The 16,925-nt window shown below is 44.1% G+C and overlaps 4 protein-coding genes across 5 annotated transcripts; 2 read left to right on the forward strand and 2 right to left on the reverse strand.

Moving 5' to 3' along the window:
* Positions 1–1,213: 1,213 nt before the first annotated feature.
* LOC131287369 (ADP-ribosylation factor-like protein 8) lies at positions 1,214–4,500 on the reverse strand. The gene is made up of 4 exons (XM_058316412.1): positions 4,017–4,500; positions 3,152–3,306; positions 2,919–3,080; positions 1,214–1,861 (listed from the first exon to the last, which is right to left on the reverse strand). Exons 1-4 carry the CDS (start codon positions 4,137–4,139, stop codon positions 1,741–1,743), a joined length of 561 nt encoding a protein of 186 aa, XP_058172395.1. The 5' UTR covers positions 4,140–4,500; the 3' UTR covers positions 1,214–1,740.
* Positions 4,501–5,796: 1,296 nt separating this feature from the next.
* On the forward strand, positions 5,797–8,043 carry LOC131290065 (protein phosphatase 1 regulatory subunit 21). 2 transcript variants are annotated; one of them, XM_058319446.1, is made up of 6 exons: positions 5,797–6,122; positions 6,294–6,797; positions 6,864–7,147; positions 7,305–7,443; positions 7,519–7,626; positions 7,694–7,783. In XM_058319446.1, the coding sequence occupies exons 1-6, from the start codon at positions 6,069–6,071 to the stop codon at positions 7,781–7,783; spliced, it is 1,179 nt and encodes a 392-aa protein (XP_058175429.1). In that variant the 5' UTR covers positions 5,797–6,068. The 2 variants fall into 2 exon arrangements, with proteins under 2 accessions (XP_058175429.1, XP_058175428.1); XM_058319445.1 differs by having other exon boundaries at positions 7,519–8,043.
* On the reverse strand, positions 7,958–9,133 carry LOC131290067 (pre-mRNA-splicing factor ISY1 homolog). Its single transcript, XM_058319447.1, has 4 exons — positions 9,094–9,133; positions 9,006–9,028; positions 8,779–8,939; positions 7,958–8,694 (listed from the first exon to the last, which is right to left on the reverse strand). Exons 1-4 carry the CDS (start codon positions 9,094–9,096, stop codon positions 8,075–8,077), a joined length of 807 nt encoding a protein of 268 aa, XP_058175430.1. The 5' UTR covers positions 9,097–9,133; the 3' UTR covers positions 7,958–8,074.
* Positions 9,134–9,839: 706 nt separating this feature from the next.
* Positions 9,840–14,613, forward strand: LOC131290087 (nuclear hormone receptor HR96). Its single transcript, XM_058319472.1, has 5 exons — positions 9,840–10,481; positions 10,737–11,904; positions 13,575–13,784; positions 13,850–14,062; positions 14,136–14,613. Exons 1-5 carry the CDS (start codon positions 9,907–9,909, stop codon positions 14,334–14,336), a joined length of 2,367 nt encoding a protein of 788 aa, XP_058175455.1. The 5' UTR covers positions 9,840–9,906; the 3' UTR covers positions 14,337–14,613.
* Positions 14,614–16,925: the final 2,312 nt, after the last annotated feature.

The raw sequence follows: 16,925 nt of genomic DNA on the forward strand, positions 1-16,925 counted from the left end.
TGATTTAATTCGTGTAGGGATGTTTAACACTTGCATGTAGGTCGGTCATTATGCAAAAAAACAAATTTCAACTTCTAGTGTTCTATTTCAACACGTTGGACAACAGCAGGCCTGAATGGCATACGCGTCGCTTCAACGAACATGAGAATGCAATAAAACAGCAAAACGTAAACTATAAACAAAACCCAAAAGTAGCTAAAAGCGCGCTTGATAGACGGTTCTCAGTAAGGGATAGACATCTACTCAAAAGCTTTGGAAGGGCAAACACTGACTTGCCTGTTGGTGCGGTAACATTTTAGAAATTGACAAATAAATTCGCATCTTAGAATAGTACTCGTTTGGGAGGTGTTGGCTAATCAATTAATTTTCACTTTATAAAAAAACATATACAAAAAAAAAAATGGAGACGCTTTACAGCTCGCATAGCTTTACACACCATTCATCGGAAATGTGGGGGAATATTTTGGTTAGTTAATGTTATCGAAAGATTTTGTTCTATAAAAAGAAAAGGAAAGTTCATCCTCGCATTAATTATCACATCCATGCATCGATTTGTCCCGGCATTCACTCATTCTCTTGCCTCATTCACGCGAGGGACTTTTTGTTTTCATCCTTTTACATCGAATTTTATGTTGAACTTCTACTGAAACCCAAAAAAGTGTGGCATACATTGCTAATTAATTCAATTCAACAATTCAGTACCCTTTTGCACCGGCTCTTCATTCAGCACTTGGAACACTTTGACTGACCACCAACAACATGGGCCGGCAGCAGTTCCCGGTTGCGGGAGAGCTTTCATTTGAGCGAGTATGTAGCACTCTTTGCCGGCGACGAATCGACAATTCGCGTGACCTTTTTTCAAACCACACAGGATGCTCACCCGGCCAGGGAATTTGCGTGCAACAACCTAACGATAGCAAATTCATCATAACTGCTGCGGGTTTGCACTCGAGACTGCCTTTTTATGGTCAAATAGTCCGGTATAGTGAGTTTTGAAAGTTCAGAGAGTGAGCCCCAAAAGCCTTGCACTATCTATTATGCCGCGATACTGTCTAGTGTGGTTTAGTGTTCTTAGCGAGTACGGATTGTTCTGGTTGGTTTCATCTGAGGGGGTTTATGTATCCACGGGGAGAACACGGCTACATCTAGTGTTATTAGGCGTCTGGCATTTGCAGGCTTCTCCGCGATACCCTAGCTGTGATTACTTGTGGCTACCATGCCGTGTATGCACACTTTACCAGCAATTAACGTCCCTGGCTGGGGCTTTTACATCCCTATAACTTAGCATGATACAGTATCGCCTAGTTTATTTCTTCACGGGTCCCTTGGCGAAACATTTAACCATCGCACCGCGGTTGATACAAATGGATCTAGTGAATGTGTTTTTGCTTACCTTCCGTTTGTGGTTTGTTTCGTTTGTTCAATGCTATCCGTGTGCATCTTGCAGACTACTCCTCGTTCTTACGATTCCTAGGGTTTCCACTATCCGGACTGGGTACCGCGATAGTCTAATGTGAGATTTTCTTGTTTGGATTAGATTTCCCCCTCTCTCTTTCACTCTTCTTCTCTTTCACTTTATCTATCTTATGTTCTCTCTCTTTCTTGCTCTCTTTCTTGTGTCGCACTTGCAGCTACTTAGCAGTAAACCACCGGGGGATGGCACTACACACTCTCACACTCATACACGCCACGCCGTCAGCAAAAAAAGGACCGTCGACTTCCGTGCATAATTCCAGCCTTTTAGCGACTTTGGCTCTTTGAATGGGCGATCAGCCACTGCAAAGTGATGTCGATGTTGTCCTTCTCTTTACACGAAATACTATAGCAGCAGATCTCTCGATCCTGTATGCTGGATAGGTTCCTGTAATTAAGATATTGAAATTAAATATCGATACGATATTAAGACAATATTAAGCTATTTTATCAATGTTTTTGTTTTACTCGACATGCATCAGTATAGACAAATGTATATCAATGAGTTTTATGTATATTTTAATGTATATGTATATCAATGAGTTTTATGTATATAAAATTTTTATTTCTCGTCTTTTTTGTCAATGTCATTAATACACTTTGATATTGTCCTACAAACAAACCTATGAATATAAAAGTTAATAAAATCTATAATTTAATGCAATCAAAAATAAAATTTTCTGTTTAATATTGAACATAAATCGCGGTCAAGTTTCAAGCGTCAAAATCGCGGTAGTCTAGTGTTAAACTATGTAGTTCAGCAAAGCCATCATGGACAAAATGGGTTATTTGAACAGTCTGAAACATGACCAATAACCTTTCGTGAAGAAATTGATCTTGCTTTGTGACTACTGCTTCAGCAGGACAACGATTCAAACCTCATTTGATACTTCGTACGGTTCTGGTATCCTATAATGTTCTTAACTCACTCAAACACTTCCCTAAATCAATGCAACTTATCCCCATGGCACATGTAGGATGTTGATTAAAGCACCAGTCGAATAACAACGAAAAGGCCTCTCTCCGAAGAGAGTATCTGTGACCGAAAGACGGTATATTATAGACCGGTGGTCAGCCATTCGTAATACCGGAGGGTGCTAGACACGAGACTTGAACTGTAAAATCTAGAAACGTAAAATAAAAGTACACTTATGAACAATTGGCATGCATTTTTCCATTTGCTGCATTACCCGTGATCATTGGAAAAACATCCTTATATCAGCAACCAAAATGCCGATTACATCTGATAACTCTAGTGCCTATTGCCATACTACTGCAAACATTATGGAAAAATGCTGCAGAGCAATGCTAAGCAATAGCATATTACATTGAATTGGCATCTAAATAATTCCCATTTCCCATTGCTTATTTTACAACCAAAGAAGTTACTAAGAATTAATCGCCCTCAACGGAAATTCCGTTCAAACATCATCCTTTGTACTTACATTCTATCAATCAATCCAGTCTCATCCAGGGCTCCACTGATATCCCGCTTGTTGCCAAGCACTAGCACCGGAATGCCGGCCAGCTGTGGCTTATCGAGCAGCGAGTGCAGCTCATTCCGTGATGCTTCCATTTTGTCCAAATCCGCAGCGTCAACCATGTAGCTAAAAGCAAACAACAGCATATTGTAGTTGACGTAAATAAACCTTTCGGGGAAGGGCAGATGTGTACTTACACGATGGCATTCACACCCCGGCAGTAGCGTTCCCACATGGATCGGAACCGAGGCTGGCCTCCAATGTCCCATACCTTGATCGTGACGTTTCCTTTCGTCACCTTGCGCATGTTGAACCCGACGGTCGGTATCATATCCTCGCAAAACTGTCCAGACTGGAAGGGCCGATGGGGAGGAAAGAAAGGAAAAACAATTGTGAACGAATGGTGACGAATGTTCGGTTACGCTCGTTAAAGCTCTGATAAGCTCGACAAAGTGGCACAACGCGGTGAAGGCTACCCGAGTTCGATGAACGAGATAATCTCGGACCGAAATATGTTATTCGTGAAAATATTGTGATACCGTTGCCCCTTCTCTACCCGTGCAAAGTAAACAGTTCGTCTCAGCCATAGCAATTCCCTTCAACCAACCGAGCATCTGCGTATCTACGGAACTTTTCTCGATCATCTAAAACGCATTACGGAATCTGTAGAGGATAATGTTTTTTTTTCGCTTGGGGACAAGAAAAACCGGGTGCATCAGCATGGAAAAATAAATCGATAATCGACAGTGACGTCGGTGGTCGCGGTATGTCATCCTCCATTGGAGGCGGTTCCTGCTGCTGCATCAGAGCAACAGTCTCACCAGTTTACACCGAATTGCCACGCTCCATCCACGCTGATACGGTGGACGAAATGGGGGCATTATGAGTCATCATAAAAGCCACGACCCACGCGCCCATCAATGATGATAACAAGCCAGCGAAGCGAAAGGTGGTTACGCGTGTGTTGCCAGAAAAACGGTCCAATGGGCCCGCAGCAGACGGCCTCCTTTGATTATGCAGAAATAGGAAACATATTGGAAAGCAGCCAGCAGACACACTTACGGCGATTACGTTGACAAAGGTCGTCTTGCCGGAGTACTGCAGCCCGACGAGCGTTAGCTCCATCTCCTCCTTCCAGAAGAGACTTTTGAACCAGTCCAGAATGCGATTGATGAGGGCCAACATTGTGCTATTAACGATTAAAGCTGGCGCTGCTCCGCGGAAATTTACACAACGGCTACGTTTCGGAGTGGCGACACTTTTTCTTTCTTCTTCCGCAGCAGCTGGCGGACGGGCTATCGCTGACTAATATATTGTTTGTGACAAATTGTTTGGTTTCGATACCGTTTGCTGGTCGACTGAGAAAAGGCACCACCGATTTCTTCCTGTCCAGTCTCGAGGGAACGAGCACGGGTACAAACACACCAAATTTGATCGGTACTTGCTGCTTTAGGGTATCACACAACACGAAGCAATATTTTTCACAAAAATTAAATACACCTGAGGCAGAAATACACTAGCCAGGCCACTGGTCCGCAAATCTACCTCTCGCACCACCCGCTTTTGCAATATCACTGCTAGTGTTGGCAGAATCGGGATTCAGAAGACCCGAACACTCGATTCACTTGACAGAATCATTCGGACTGGATCCCATGTGACGGATTGGAATCAAATTTGGACTGAATCCGGATAGATTTCATTTGCTTCTGGCATTTTTTAATTGAGATCTAATACGATTCTAATACCAGTGCAAGTGTCAGTCAAAAATAATTATATCGCACATGCGATTCGCAAGTGCAGTCTAATCTCAACAATGAATATGAATGGATCGATGTTGATGTGTGCTCTGAACAACATGTAAAACAGATTTTAAATAACAATTAGAAACATAATAGTTCTGTTCTGTTCTGTTATTTGAGATTTTTCGCAATACCATATTCCACAAAAAATGATGAATTAACAATTTACGCTGGCGATTATTGTCGTACCATTTCACGTCTGCTTTATTTTATCGATAAAGTTTCAGATATAAGGAGTGCAATCTCAAACCGACTATGATTTAAAAAATTGAAATTCCAAAACTGATTCTATTTCTTCTTCTTCTTTCGTTATGCTAGTCGGGGAATATCCTCCTACGCTAAGTCGAACGTTTGTTCCCTTACTTGTAATCAGAGGCGTACCGACTCTGTATATAAGGGCTCGTCCTTTAGGACCGGCTATAAAAGCCATATGTCCACCCGCCGTCCACGGGAGGGATAATTCCTTCCGTTGTCAGGACACAAAAACCTCGTGGTCCGCTTGATTGACTAAAACAGCACGAGATGTGCGGCAGCTAGGATTTGTCTGACCTGAGCTCCAGCTCGGCGTGACCACGCGGTCGTGCCCTAAGCTAACCACTTCAGGAAAACTTGTGCACTGCTAACATCCGCTCTGATGCACTACCGAACTGGAACTGTGATTCTATTTCTCCACCACTAGATTTGATTCTCCCATCACTAGGCAGAACACAATTGACAGCAGTTTTGTCTACCAACCAAGGTTGATCCAAAGGTTAAGTCATGTGAGGCGATTTGACAAATAAACATAGAGCCATCTTGGTATTCGTGACAGCCGATCCAAATCTCATAAATTAAACAAAAATGTTTTGAAAGATTAAATGTATATATTTCTTTAATAAGACCTTATAAAACATGTAATTTATTGAAAAGAATATTTTTTATGTATCTGAAAATTCGAACTGTGCAACACGGCAAGATTAATTCATGTTTTGACTCATAGACATCAAGGTAAATAGACATAAAAATCTATGACAACCTCTTAAAACTATCTCGTTCCAGGCACCTTGTTCTTGTTGCCGTACGTAAAAAACGATCTCCATAACTTTTCCTTACAACTTTCGTTGTAATGAATATGAAACAACAGCATTTTGAGTGTATTTTCTGGAAAATATAGCTCTAGACTAGTATTACTTTCATCAGTATGTGGAACACACCCGCTCGGTAATCGGTGTTCCAATTTGTCCACGGCACATTGGAAGCGCTTTGTTGTGGCACAACAGGAAAAGATATTGTGTGTGTTTTTTGCGAGTAAAAAACTACCGGAAGTAGCGCCGAAATGGAGGCTGAAAACTCCAACAAGTATCAGAAGCTTGCCCACGAATACTCAAAAGTAAGTTCCGGCAGTTCGAACGGTGTTTGCTGAATGATTGTTTGCAGCGATTCGCGTCCGTGGTGGGGGGCGTGTTTAAAGTAACCCGCGTTTGATCCGTTATCAGTGAAGGGCGTCCAGCAAAGGGTCATTTTAATCTGATTACCGTCTGTCGCATTCTTCATATTCTAGTTGCGCGCCCAGGCAGGCGTATTAAAACGGGCCGTGCTCGAGGAACAGAACAAAAACTCGACCCTGCGGGAAACGTTGCGCACGAAGGAGGCCACCCTGCGGAAGTCGGAACAGGAAGTGGACAGTTTGGGATTCCGCAACAAGCAACTGGAGAAACGCGTGGCGGCATTGCAGGAAAACATAGAGCACGATCTGAAGAAAACGGCCGTTAGTAAGGGTGGCAAAAACAAATCCTCCGCCGGCGGTGATGGCAATGTGGTTTCGATGCCAGATTCGGGGGTAATTGCGGAAGAACTTCAGAAAAAGATCTTCGAGAACGCGAAACTCTCAAACATTGTAGAGGATAAAAATGCCGAATTGAAACAGCTGCAAAACCGCATCGAAGGGCTTAACCGTGAACTCCAGCAACAGGCGGTCGTGGAGCAGAAGCTGCGCAAAGAACTCGAACTGCTTACCGTCCGCAATACCGAGCTGGAATCGAAAGCGTCCGAGGCTGCGAGCACGGTAAGCAAGGTGGTTTTACCAAAAAGTCCACTTCTTGAATTTATTGTGTACGTTATGTCTTTGCAGATTGGAAGTGAGGATGGCCTGAGTGTCACTACGGACATGGAAAACCATTTTAATCATTTTACCACCAGCTCGAACAGCGCATCTCAGGTGCCGAACAATGGCACCAACAATAACTCCGCGGCGGCCAGCCAGGACGAACGGATCGTGTTTCTCGAGAAGGAACTAAACCATTGGCGGGCCCAGTACGAGCTGTTGAAAATCGAAACCTCTAGTCAAATGCGAATAGCGCCAAAGGCGGAACAAAAGGACGACATTTTTAGCCATGGTACTGATGGAATCAACAGGTAAGCAACAGTGAACGCCAACGTTGGTCAATGTCATTGCTAAGCGTGGTTGGCACTGAGGGAATAAAACTGGAATCATTCATTGGTTAATGGCACCAGGCCTACTGATATATAATTCCTTGAATTGATCACTAATAGCCTACTACAACCTTTTAAGAACCCTAGAGGATAATCAACAGCAAAGTGAATTCCAAACCCGAGAAAGGAAGCTGACCGAGTGTTTTACGAAAAGTATAGAGGAACTTTTTCATGACAAATGCCGTGCCGAATCGAAACTGGCTTCACATTTTATGGAAGTAAATATCCGACTACAATCCGTCTGCGAAGGAACGTGGTGTGTGTATCTCCTGATTGATTCCCTCTTTCCACAGTGTCAAAGACTGCAGACCCATTTGGAAGTTTTCAAAAACCGTCTAAAGGAACGGGAGGAGGCCAACCGGGAAGAGGAACGTCGATTCCGTATCATCGAAGATGAACTGGTATGCGTTTTGCATGTTTTTCTTTTACGCATATTTGTTGTGCTGACCAGCTTTACTTCCGTTACAGTCACGTACTCGCCTAAATTACGAGGAACAAATAAGTGTTCTGACCGAGCAAGTGATAAGCTTAAGTGATCAGTTAGCCAAGGCCAAGTAGAAACAACCCCACGCGCGGGAGGCGGAAGGTTTAAAACTACTTCTGCTGAACTGCAGAACTACTGCTCTTAGATGCTGCAGATGGGGTAAAATGTTTGTGTGTGCTACTCTCAGAGATGTGAATATCATTCATTCCTTCCTGGTGCTAGGAGGACAAAAACAACGCATATACTTATGTGTGAGCATTTTGCAATAAGATAGCCAGTGGAAAACTGTGTCGAAAAGTTTACTGAATGTGTAATAATAAATTCTTACAAAACGATTGAACTTGGGCGTTCGCTTTTTACTCACTTTATTCATCGTCTTCGATGCCATACTTTTTCATTAGCTCTAGTTTACGTTTTTTCAGTAGTGCCGCTTCGATATCCTTCTGGCTTGGCACGGGTACGTGGGCGGTAAAGCGAGGCCCCAGCAGGCCCATCGGGTCGTCTTTCGACGGCTTTTCCGGATCGCGCGTAATATACGCATCGGAACCATAAATGTCCGGTTCGTCATCATCTTTGTCGCTCGCTTTGGATCCCTTGGCGCTGCTCCATTCTTCCACCGCTCGCTGAATGGCAATTTTTTCCGCCTTCTCCTCCAGCGGCAACAGTATCCCATCGTCATCGTCCCGGTAGCCGTAGTAATCGGCATCGATGTCTTTCATCAGTTCGGCGCGCGTTTTCTTCGGCGGCGGTGGAGGTTCCTGCTCGAAAAGCTCTCGCACACCGGGCAGATCCTTGGCCGCGCCGAAGTATTTGTAGCCCCGGTTGCCGGGTACTTCGCGACCCTCGGCATCGAACATGCGCGGACCGTAGCGCCGGTAATGCGGTCCGCCAAGGTCGGATATTTGATTCTCCCAGTGCCGCTTCTCGCGGAGCAGTTTGTTTATCTCATCGTTAAGGTCCCGGATTCTGAATTCTCCTAAACCGGCTGCAAAAACAAAACATAAATCGATTCCATCAGCAACCTGTAGAACGCGAACTGCACGTATTCGAAGGATGCCCAAATACATACCGTTTTGAATTTGTGCTACTTTTTTAGAAATTTCCCGGATGATTTCTAGCCGCCACTTTTCACACTGTCCCAAATCGCGACATTCGGAGGCCAGATACGGCCGACGCTCCTGTTTGCCAGTTTCTGTTTCTTTTGCCGCCCTCCATCGTGCCAATGTTGTCCTGGAAGAAACAAACCGTGGTACATAAAATCGGTATAGGAAGGGTTGGTAAATGATTGCAACTTACATAGCCTTTTCTGCGTTACGAGCCTGGAGAAAAATGAAAAAGAAAAGCCGTTAATAGCATGAAATTTTTCCCATTTTTATGTACGTACCATTTGTTTTGCGTTGCTGCTTCGTTCCCGGTAGTAAACAAAATGCTCAACGCATGTGTTCTTTGGTCAGGTTGTGCCCATCGCTGTGTATTTGACATTTCTGTTGCAGAAGAAGTCCGTTTGACAGTTTTGTGCTATCCACTTGATATACCTTGGCATTTTCATGACTAATTGTTGTGATGTTTCTTTCGTTCGTCAGAATCGTCGTCTATTTGCGTCTTGGCGAGCGAGTAAATAAACAAGAGACGCGTACTGCAAACGGTGCCAGTTTAAGCGCAAGTGGGCGCAACAACGGTGACGCGATTTCAATTAAATTAACTCTATTCACACGCCATCCAAGCGGAGAGTCAATCGAGTTACGGCTGTGAAGTGGCCTACCGCGCGAGCAGTATCGTTGCCCCCGGGTGTAGGAAGGGGGGGTCAAAATCTGAAATTATCGGCCGATGGTGTTTTCGATCAGCTGATAAGTGATAGCCTGTTGGAAGTGGCCAAACGGTTGGTGGTGGTGGTGGTGGTGGTGTGAAAGTGCCTGATGCTGCTCGTAGCATTCTAATCGTTCTCCAAATGGAACGTCGTGAAGAGTCGCGATACCGTGATCGACGACGACCACGACCACGACGACTACGACTACTTCAACAACAAGCGCAGCGCACCAGCCGGAGGTAGGGTTGTCCGACGATAGTGTGTGGCGACACGCGGAAAGATAAGCCTCGAATGTAAGATAAACCACCCATTCCAGCTCGCCTGAGTACTGTGTTGCTCCGCTGGGGTGGAGCAGTGTTGTGCCGTGAGTGTGCCCCGCGAACCCTTACGATGACGACGGTGGAGAACGAAGCAGCAGTTCCGGACGGTGAGCCTTCGATGGCTTCGAGCAGCGGTGGAGGAAGTAAAATTTGTAGCGTATGCGGGGACAAGGCCCTCGGATACAACTTCAACGCGGTCACCTGCGAAAGCTGCAAGGCGTTCTTCCGCCGGAACGCGCTCTCGACCAAGGGATTTACGTGTCCGTTCAATGAAAAGTGTGAAATAACCGTCGTCACTCGACGCTTTTGCCAAAAATGTCGGCTGGAAAAGTGCTTCCAGATCGGCATGAAGAAGGAGTACATCATGTCCGAGGAGGATAAGGTGCTGAAGCGAAAGAAAATAGAACAAAACCGTGCTAAGAAGAGGCTAAGCAATGGGACACTGTCGGAGGGGGCGGAGGTGGGCCCTGGAGAGCACGAAACGTACGGCAACAACGCTCGACCGGCGGCCGGTGTGCCGACGAAGATAAAGCGCGAAAAGTCGCTGGAAATGTTCGATTCCGGAGATTGCTGGAACAATTCCTCCTCGTCGGAGTACGGCGTGTCGAACGAGTTGCTGGCGGGGAATGGAACAACAAGCAACTCGTCGTCGACGACGATCCTTGGACCGCCTTCTAACTGCTCCAGCCAATCGATTGTGTCGAACGGGACGATGGGTGGTTACAGCCAGCTAGCATCGCCCTCGGAAGTGAACGCCATACCCAGCAGTTCGCTGACGGCCGAAGGAGAGCTACTTTCCTCGGCGGTCGCATCGTTGCGATCATGTGCATCCGCCACGAGCAGCTCAAAGGTGGGTGAAACACATACTCGTCCAAAACCAGGTGGATCGGCCGAGGAAAGTCTCCCTCCCGTTACCATCGAGTCCAGCGCGGAGGACATCGTCGAGCGCATTGTAAAGCATCCGAATCAAACGATCACGTCGCTCATGAAGACACCGAAGGAGGCGGTGTTTATTATGTCGAAGATTATCAACTCACAGTGCGATGCGTTAAAGCTGATCAGCCACTTCATAACCGCGCCGAGCGATGCGCTGCAGATTCTCAGCAAAATCATGAACTCTCCGCTGGACGCGCTGACTGTGTTCACGCAATTTATGAGTTCGCCGACGGATGCACTGCAGCTGATCGGGAAGGTCATCAGTTCGCCCGGCGAGGTGCTACAGTTTATGCAGCAGCTCATGAATCAACCGGAAGACGCGGTACAGATTATGAAAAAGTTTATGGACTCTCCGGCCGAGGCCTTGCAGATGATCAACCGGATGATGAACCACTCGGATATCGTGAAGACGATCAAGGAGGCGGCCGACACGTCACAGATCGACGATGATGATCAGCAACGTGGTGATATCGTTTCGATACCGACGGAGTCGCATCCTCCGGAAGAGAGTGGCCCCAACCAGCACCAAATGATTCGCTCGTTGATACAAGAATCGAATCCCATGCCGGAGCAGGCAGTCGGAAAGTCATCGATCAGTGCGGCAGCTTCACCCTCGTCGACCTCCAACTACGAGCCATCGTACGGTTCCCTGCTCGATCCGCTACTCTCCAGCACGACCACCTCTTACACACATTCCCACCATCTGGCGGGCGGCATACAACCCGCTTCGCCTCCCAGCTGCTCGACGGACATGCTGGCGGAGGTTTTCTCAACGTCCACATCGTCCACGTTCGTCGGCCACGATTCTCCCTCCCCGATCGTACCGGCCGCCGACGAGCTGGGCATATTCCAAGATATCGAAGCGAAACCGGTTCTGCCAAACACGCTAGAATCGGTCCTGATGCAGGCGATCAAGCTCGAGTACGAGGGCTACAATAGCAGCCCGATCGGATCGAGCACCGGACCGCAGGCACAATCACACCATCACCTTCAGGCGCCCGGGAACAATAGCATCGAGCTCAATGATGCTGAACGGGCCAAGCTCAACGAGCTGATTGTGGCCAATAAAGCGCTGTATGCGCCGGTGGACGATGATCTCGCCTCGCTCATCTCGGACGACTGCCGGATAAAGGTGAGTTGTTGGTTTGAATAGCACGGCGTTTACGGTGCGTAAATTGAACAATTCATTTGTACCAAAGAATCATCTTGAAATTGAATTTTCGCATGGATTGTGCGCAATAAATATGGTTCAATTTGAGGATAACAAATTGTGTCACGTTTTAAGTTTTTTCCCGTTTCGGAAAATATGAACACAAAGGATCGACATAATTTATGATATTGTAGTAAAACATACTGACACTTAATTACCTTATTTTGCAAACTTGCTCTGGCATTTATACCTATGTTTCCTTAAGCTATGGAGTCAAATAATTTAGTATACACAAACCAAAATTAACGTCAATTCCTAAAGGCTTATAAATATAATATTCGAATTTGACAAAACCTTTCACCCACTGTTGAATTTCTGTCGTTAAATTCTGTACCACTTATATGAATTTTATGTTTACGACAATGTAGTACAAACATTCGTTTTCTCAATCTAAATGAAATTTATTGTTTATTTTATTTGAATGTTGTTGTTCATTTCGGTTGCTCTCTTCGGGTATCTTTCCGATATGCGTAAGCTATCATGAAAACTTGCGGCTATTTGCATAAATCCTTAAACGGGATTATTAAAGCACACAGATCGATGATATTTACGAATATTTTATTAGAGCTCGTGAAACATTAGTCTTTTGATCTTGCTCAGAACAGTTGATACCTATGTTATAAAATAACATGGTTGAATAATTGGCATGTATCGTTTAATCCATGCGACTACCATAATTTTTGTGGCTTGAATTTTATTGAAGTATGAACAATCTTCAACTGATGTATAGAAACAATTGTTCGAAGCTAGATTCTTCATTACAATGGGGCTTGTTGGGTGGCAGTTTTGACACATGTTGGAAGCAAACATGGATATTTATATGCAATACTTTCTACACTCATCGTATAAAATATTAAAATTATGTTGCAAAGTATTACAAAACCTTTAAAAAATATGCCTAACCGCAGTCTAGCAACACTTCTGAATGGGTCCAACGTCATAAAATAAACCTAGGTTGATTAATGACCACTTAATCCATCCAAATCCACCAACCACCAAATCCATTAGCCTGCACCACCATGCAAACGAGTTGCGATTTTAAATTTTCCCCAATCTTTATTGGCATATTCTGTATCGGATGCGACCAGCATTTTATTGCGGCATTCGGTTTATCTCGTCCAAAATCAAAGGACAACTTCTAGACTGGCGGCCGGGAAGGGGGTAGTACAGTCAATAGAAAACACGAAACCACCATGTCCGGCGGTACCCCGTAAGGCTGCTGATAATGGGGAGGGCCGCTAACTGATTGCACTAATCACCCATCGCACACCTGTTGCTCTCGGGTGCACCAGAAATGTACTTAAAACTGGGTGGTTGTATTTTTGTTTCGATTTTCTTTCGGTTGTCGGTTGTCTTCCTCTCTCCGCATGGCGTAAATGCCCTCAGATTAAGATACCACTGAGGCATGTGGTAGTCAGAGGTCGCCGTTCGACGCTTTGTAGCCATTTTCGGTTCTTGTCGCGTTGGGTGAGTTGCTGGTGGATTACTCATCGCTAATCAGGGAACGGACGGCAAGGGACTTTAAAGTTGTCAATTGAACAAAACGAAACGAAATCGTATTTATTTCCGTTCTTTTTCTTTGTTTCCGACAGTCGAATCAAACCCAACAGGACCCTCAACTGTTGAAGGTAATCAACCTAACTGCCATCGCCATTCGACGGTTGATAAAAATGTCGAAGAAAATAAGCGCCTTCAAGAACATGTGCCAGGAGGATCAACTGGCGCTGCTTAAAGGAGGCTGCACGGAGATGATGATCCTACGTTCCGCCATGCAGTACGACTGTGATCGGGCTACATGGAGGGTAAGAAAACGGTCCCCAACACTCACGGCGAGCATGTGTTTATCACCTTTCGTACCCTTTCGCAGATTCCGCACAGCCAGGAGGAGATGTCAAACATACGTGCCGATGTGCTCAAGCTTGCCAAAGGAAATGTCTATCAGGAGCACGAACGATTCATTCGAACGTTCGACAAAAAGTGGCGTTCAGATGAGAACATCATTCTGATAATGTGTGCCATAACGCTGTTTACTCCCGACCGGCCGAAAACGATACATTCGGATGTCATTAAACTGGAACAGGTACGCAAAGTGAAGCCTTTTTACTTCGTCAGCTTCTTACACAAACGGTAATGGTCGTCTCTTTCCGCTCTAGAACTCCTACTATTACCTGCTTCGACGCTACCTGGAAAGCATATATCCCGGATGTGAGGCACGGTCCGTGTTTCTCAAGCTGATGCAGAAGATTTCCGAGCTGCACCGTCTGAACGACGAAATCATCAGCGTTTACCTGAACGTAAATCCGGCCGAGGTGGAACCGCTGTTGCGTGAAATATTCGACCTAAAAGTGCGTTAAACGTTGGTACGTGTCGGTAGGATAGTAAACTTTCGTTGGTCCCTGATTACAACATTAGCTTGTAGAGTAGATAATTAGCTATTTTATGAAAGCATTGTGCGTGCTATGTGATTCACGGTTGTTGAAGTTGGTGCAAGATTTTATCTTTCAACTGTTGTTGTTTTATGAAATATTCTGGACATCACACACCTAGTAATGTTGCATTTTTACATTTCATTGCGGATTGGAGCGTGTGGTTTAAGAATTAATATATTGTTCTTCTGTCTAATACGATCGTATAGTTTAATTGATAAAAGTTTGAGTCTTTTCAACAACATTTCGGTTGGGTGGTCTTTTTGACATTAAAATGTCCTTTCTAAACTTTAATTTTGTGTGATAAGAACCTATGAAACACATGTATAGTGGTGTGTTATAGCTATTATTTCCCAGTTTTTGCAATTATTGAATATATTTTCCTAAAATAGTGCAATCATCCCTAGCAATGTTCAAGCATAAATGCATCCCGTTTGCAATGGAATGACTAATTGTTACCAGTTTATTAGAGACTAAAGAAAAAGGTTTCTGTTTATTGTTCTATAGTACAATGTAATTCAAATATTTTACATAAGCAACAGAACTATGAATAGTGTGCAACAACTTTGCATGGAGCATAACAGGATTATAAAAGGTGCGACAAAAAATCGCAATCATTAGCCTTAAAATAAAATGTGATGAAGCTACAATACGTATATACCTAACATACAGATAGAGAACGCAGTTCACATAACATAACAGTTTGCGAGGTATTGAGTAATGCGTAATACAAACTCGATTTTACCACTGTTCACGGATTTATTTTTGGAAAATCGTCCTACGATTTATGCTTAGATGGATGCATGTAATGAACCGCTAACATACCCGCTACCGATCATAAACAGTTCAAATTTAGATAAAATAAGAATGATCTTCTAGCTTCATTATCTAAGCGTAAAATAATCAAGTTACACAATAAGAGAACCATAGCCTAGCCAACATACACGCTGTACAAGGTAGTTCGGAGTAATATGGAACAGAGATTTCTGTTGAGATTTTTTTAATCGGGTCGTGGGTTCGAATCCCAACCGAGACCGGACCCTCCCCTGTACGAGAGGACTGACTACCCACGTACACATAGGGGAAAAAGCCTCGTAAGCTCTTAACGGACAGGCACAGACCAAACACGGTCGTTACACCGAGAAGAAGGTATACACGTTACGCCAAGAAACATAATTATGAAAACTGTTTGAAAGAACGCCAACGTAATGGAGGCGCCTGGTGCAAAGTAAAACCATGTTAACTTTAAATTTTGCACCAGTTTTTTAATTATCCTCGGTTCCATAAACAATTGTTTATCTTTATTTATTGCTTAATTATCTTTTCTAAAATTATAAAATTGCCTGTCCCTTTAATAATGACAGAAGAACAGGATATTTTTCATTTATTTTTAAATTCCATAAAATGTGTTTCTGGGAGGGCAAGGCCTTTACTAAAAAAAAGAACTTGTCTTGTTTCTATTGTTAATGTCTTGTTTCTGTTGAATAATGTCAGATAACACGCTACGCGCACCTGCGATTGTATTTTCCTGTTATTTGATGTTTCATTGTCAATTGAAGTCAATTTTATATTATACAGCAGAGTGTACTTGAGGTCTTTTCTTTTACTTTCGATTCTATTTTTGTGAATGTCATGATAAATGATTTCTGTGGGTGTTCTTTGTCACAAAGCAGATATTTGAATTGAAGCGAAACATAGCTGTACCAAATTGCTCTGAAACACCTTATTCCGTTTATTCTTGCCCGCTTGTAGATGTATTTTTAGCCGTATTTACCGTTTGTAAACAGAATTGTGAATAAATTATTTATGATATGCATCGTGTGAACTCCTAAATTTGTACGCACTGTATTTGAGAAATTGATCATTTGCATTCGAAGCATATACCAAATACCAGGCGCCTCCATTTCGTTGACCACAATGGACATCGATTCAATCATTAACCTAATCGGTGAAGCGTTCAAAGCGAGAATGAAAAGATACATTATATCTAGACTCATTAACTTATTTTAATGGTGAGAACTACCACAACCGGAAAACATTTTGATATCACTTGTTGCAACATTAGTTCCCATTTGGGGGGGATAACATTCAAGTATTCATAAAACTAAACAGATCAACACGTAACTCCCATGTCGAAGCGACGACGCGCTCCTTTTTGTACCCAAATGGTTGGGGTTGTTAGTCCGCGGTCGAGCTTGCTAAAGTTATGCGTTGCCCCTGCTCGTTCGTGTCACCCCATCAGCGATCCCCCGGTACACTATTACAACTGCTAACGAGCAAACGCACGAACACGCGGACCGCACAGGTCGTGTAACAAGTGGGGAAAGCCGTCCCCGGAAGCCGCCAGAAGGGTATAAAAACCCTTATCAAAGAAGATGTTGTTGGTAATACGATTATGCTTGTTGAACACACGGGGCCTTTTGATGTGCGGAAGCGTCATTTTCCGGGAGAAAAGCACCGTGGACGACAATTTGCTCTTTTCGTTTTATTCTACACTCGTTTTCCGTTCATTTGTGT

Source organism: Anopheles ziemanni, chromosome 3 (genome assembly GCF_943734765.1).
Source record: "Anopheles ziemanni chromosome 3, idAnoZiCoDA_A2_x.2, whole genome shotgun sequence".
NCBI lineage: Eukaryota > Metazoa > Arthropoda > Insecta > Diptera > Culicidae > Anopheles > Anopheles ziemanni.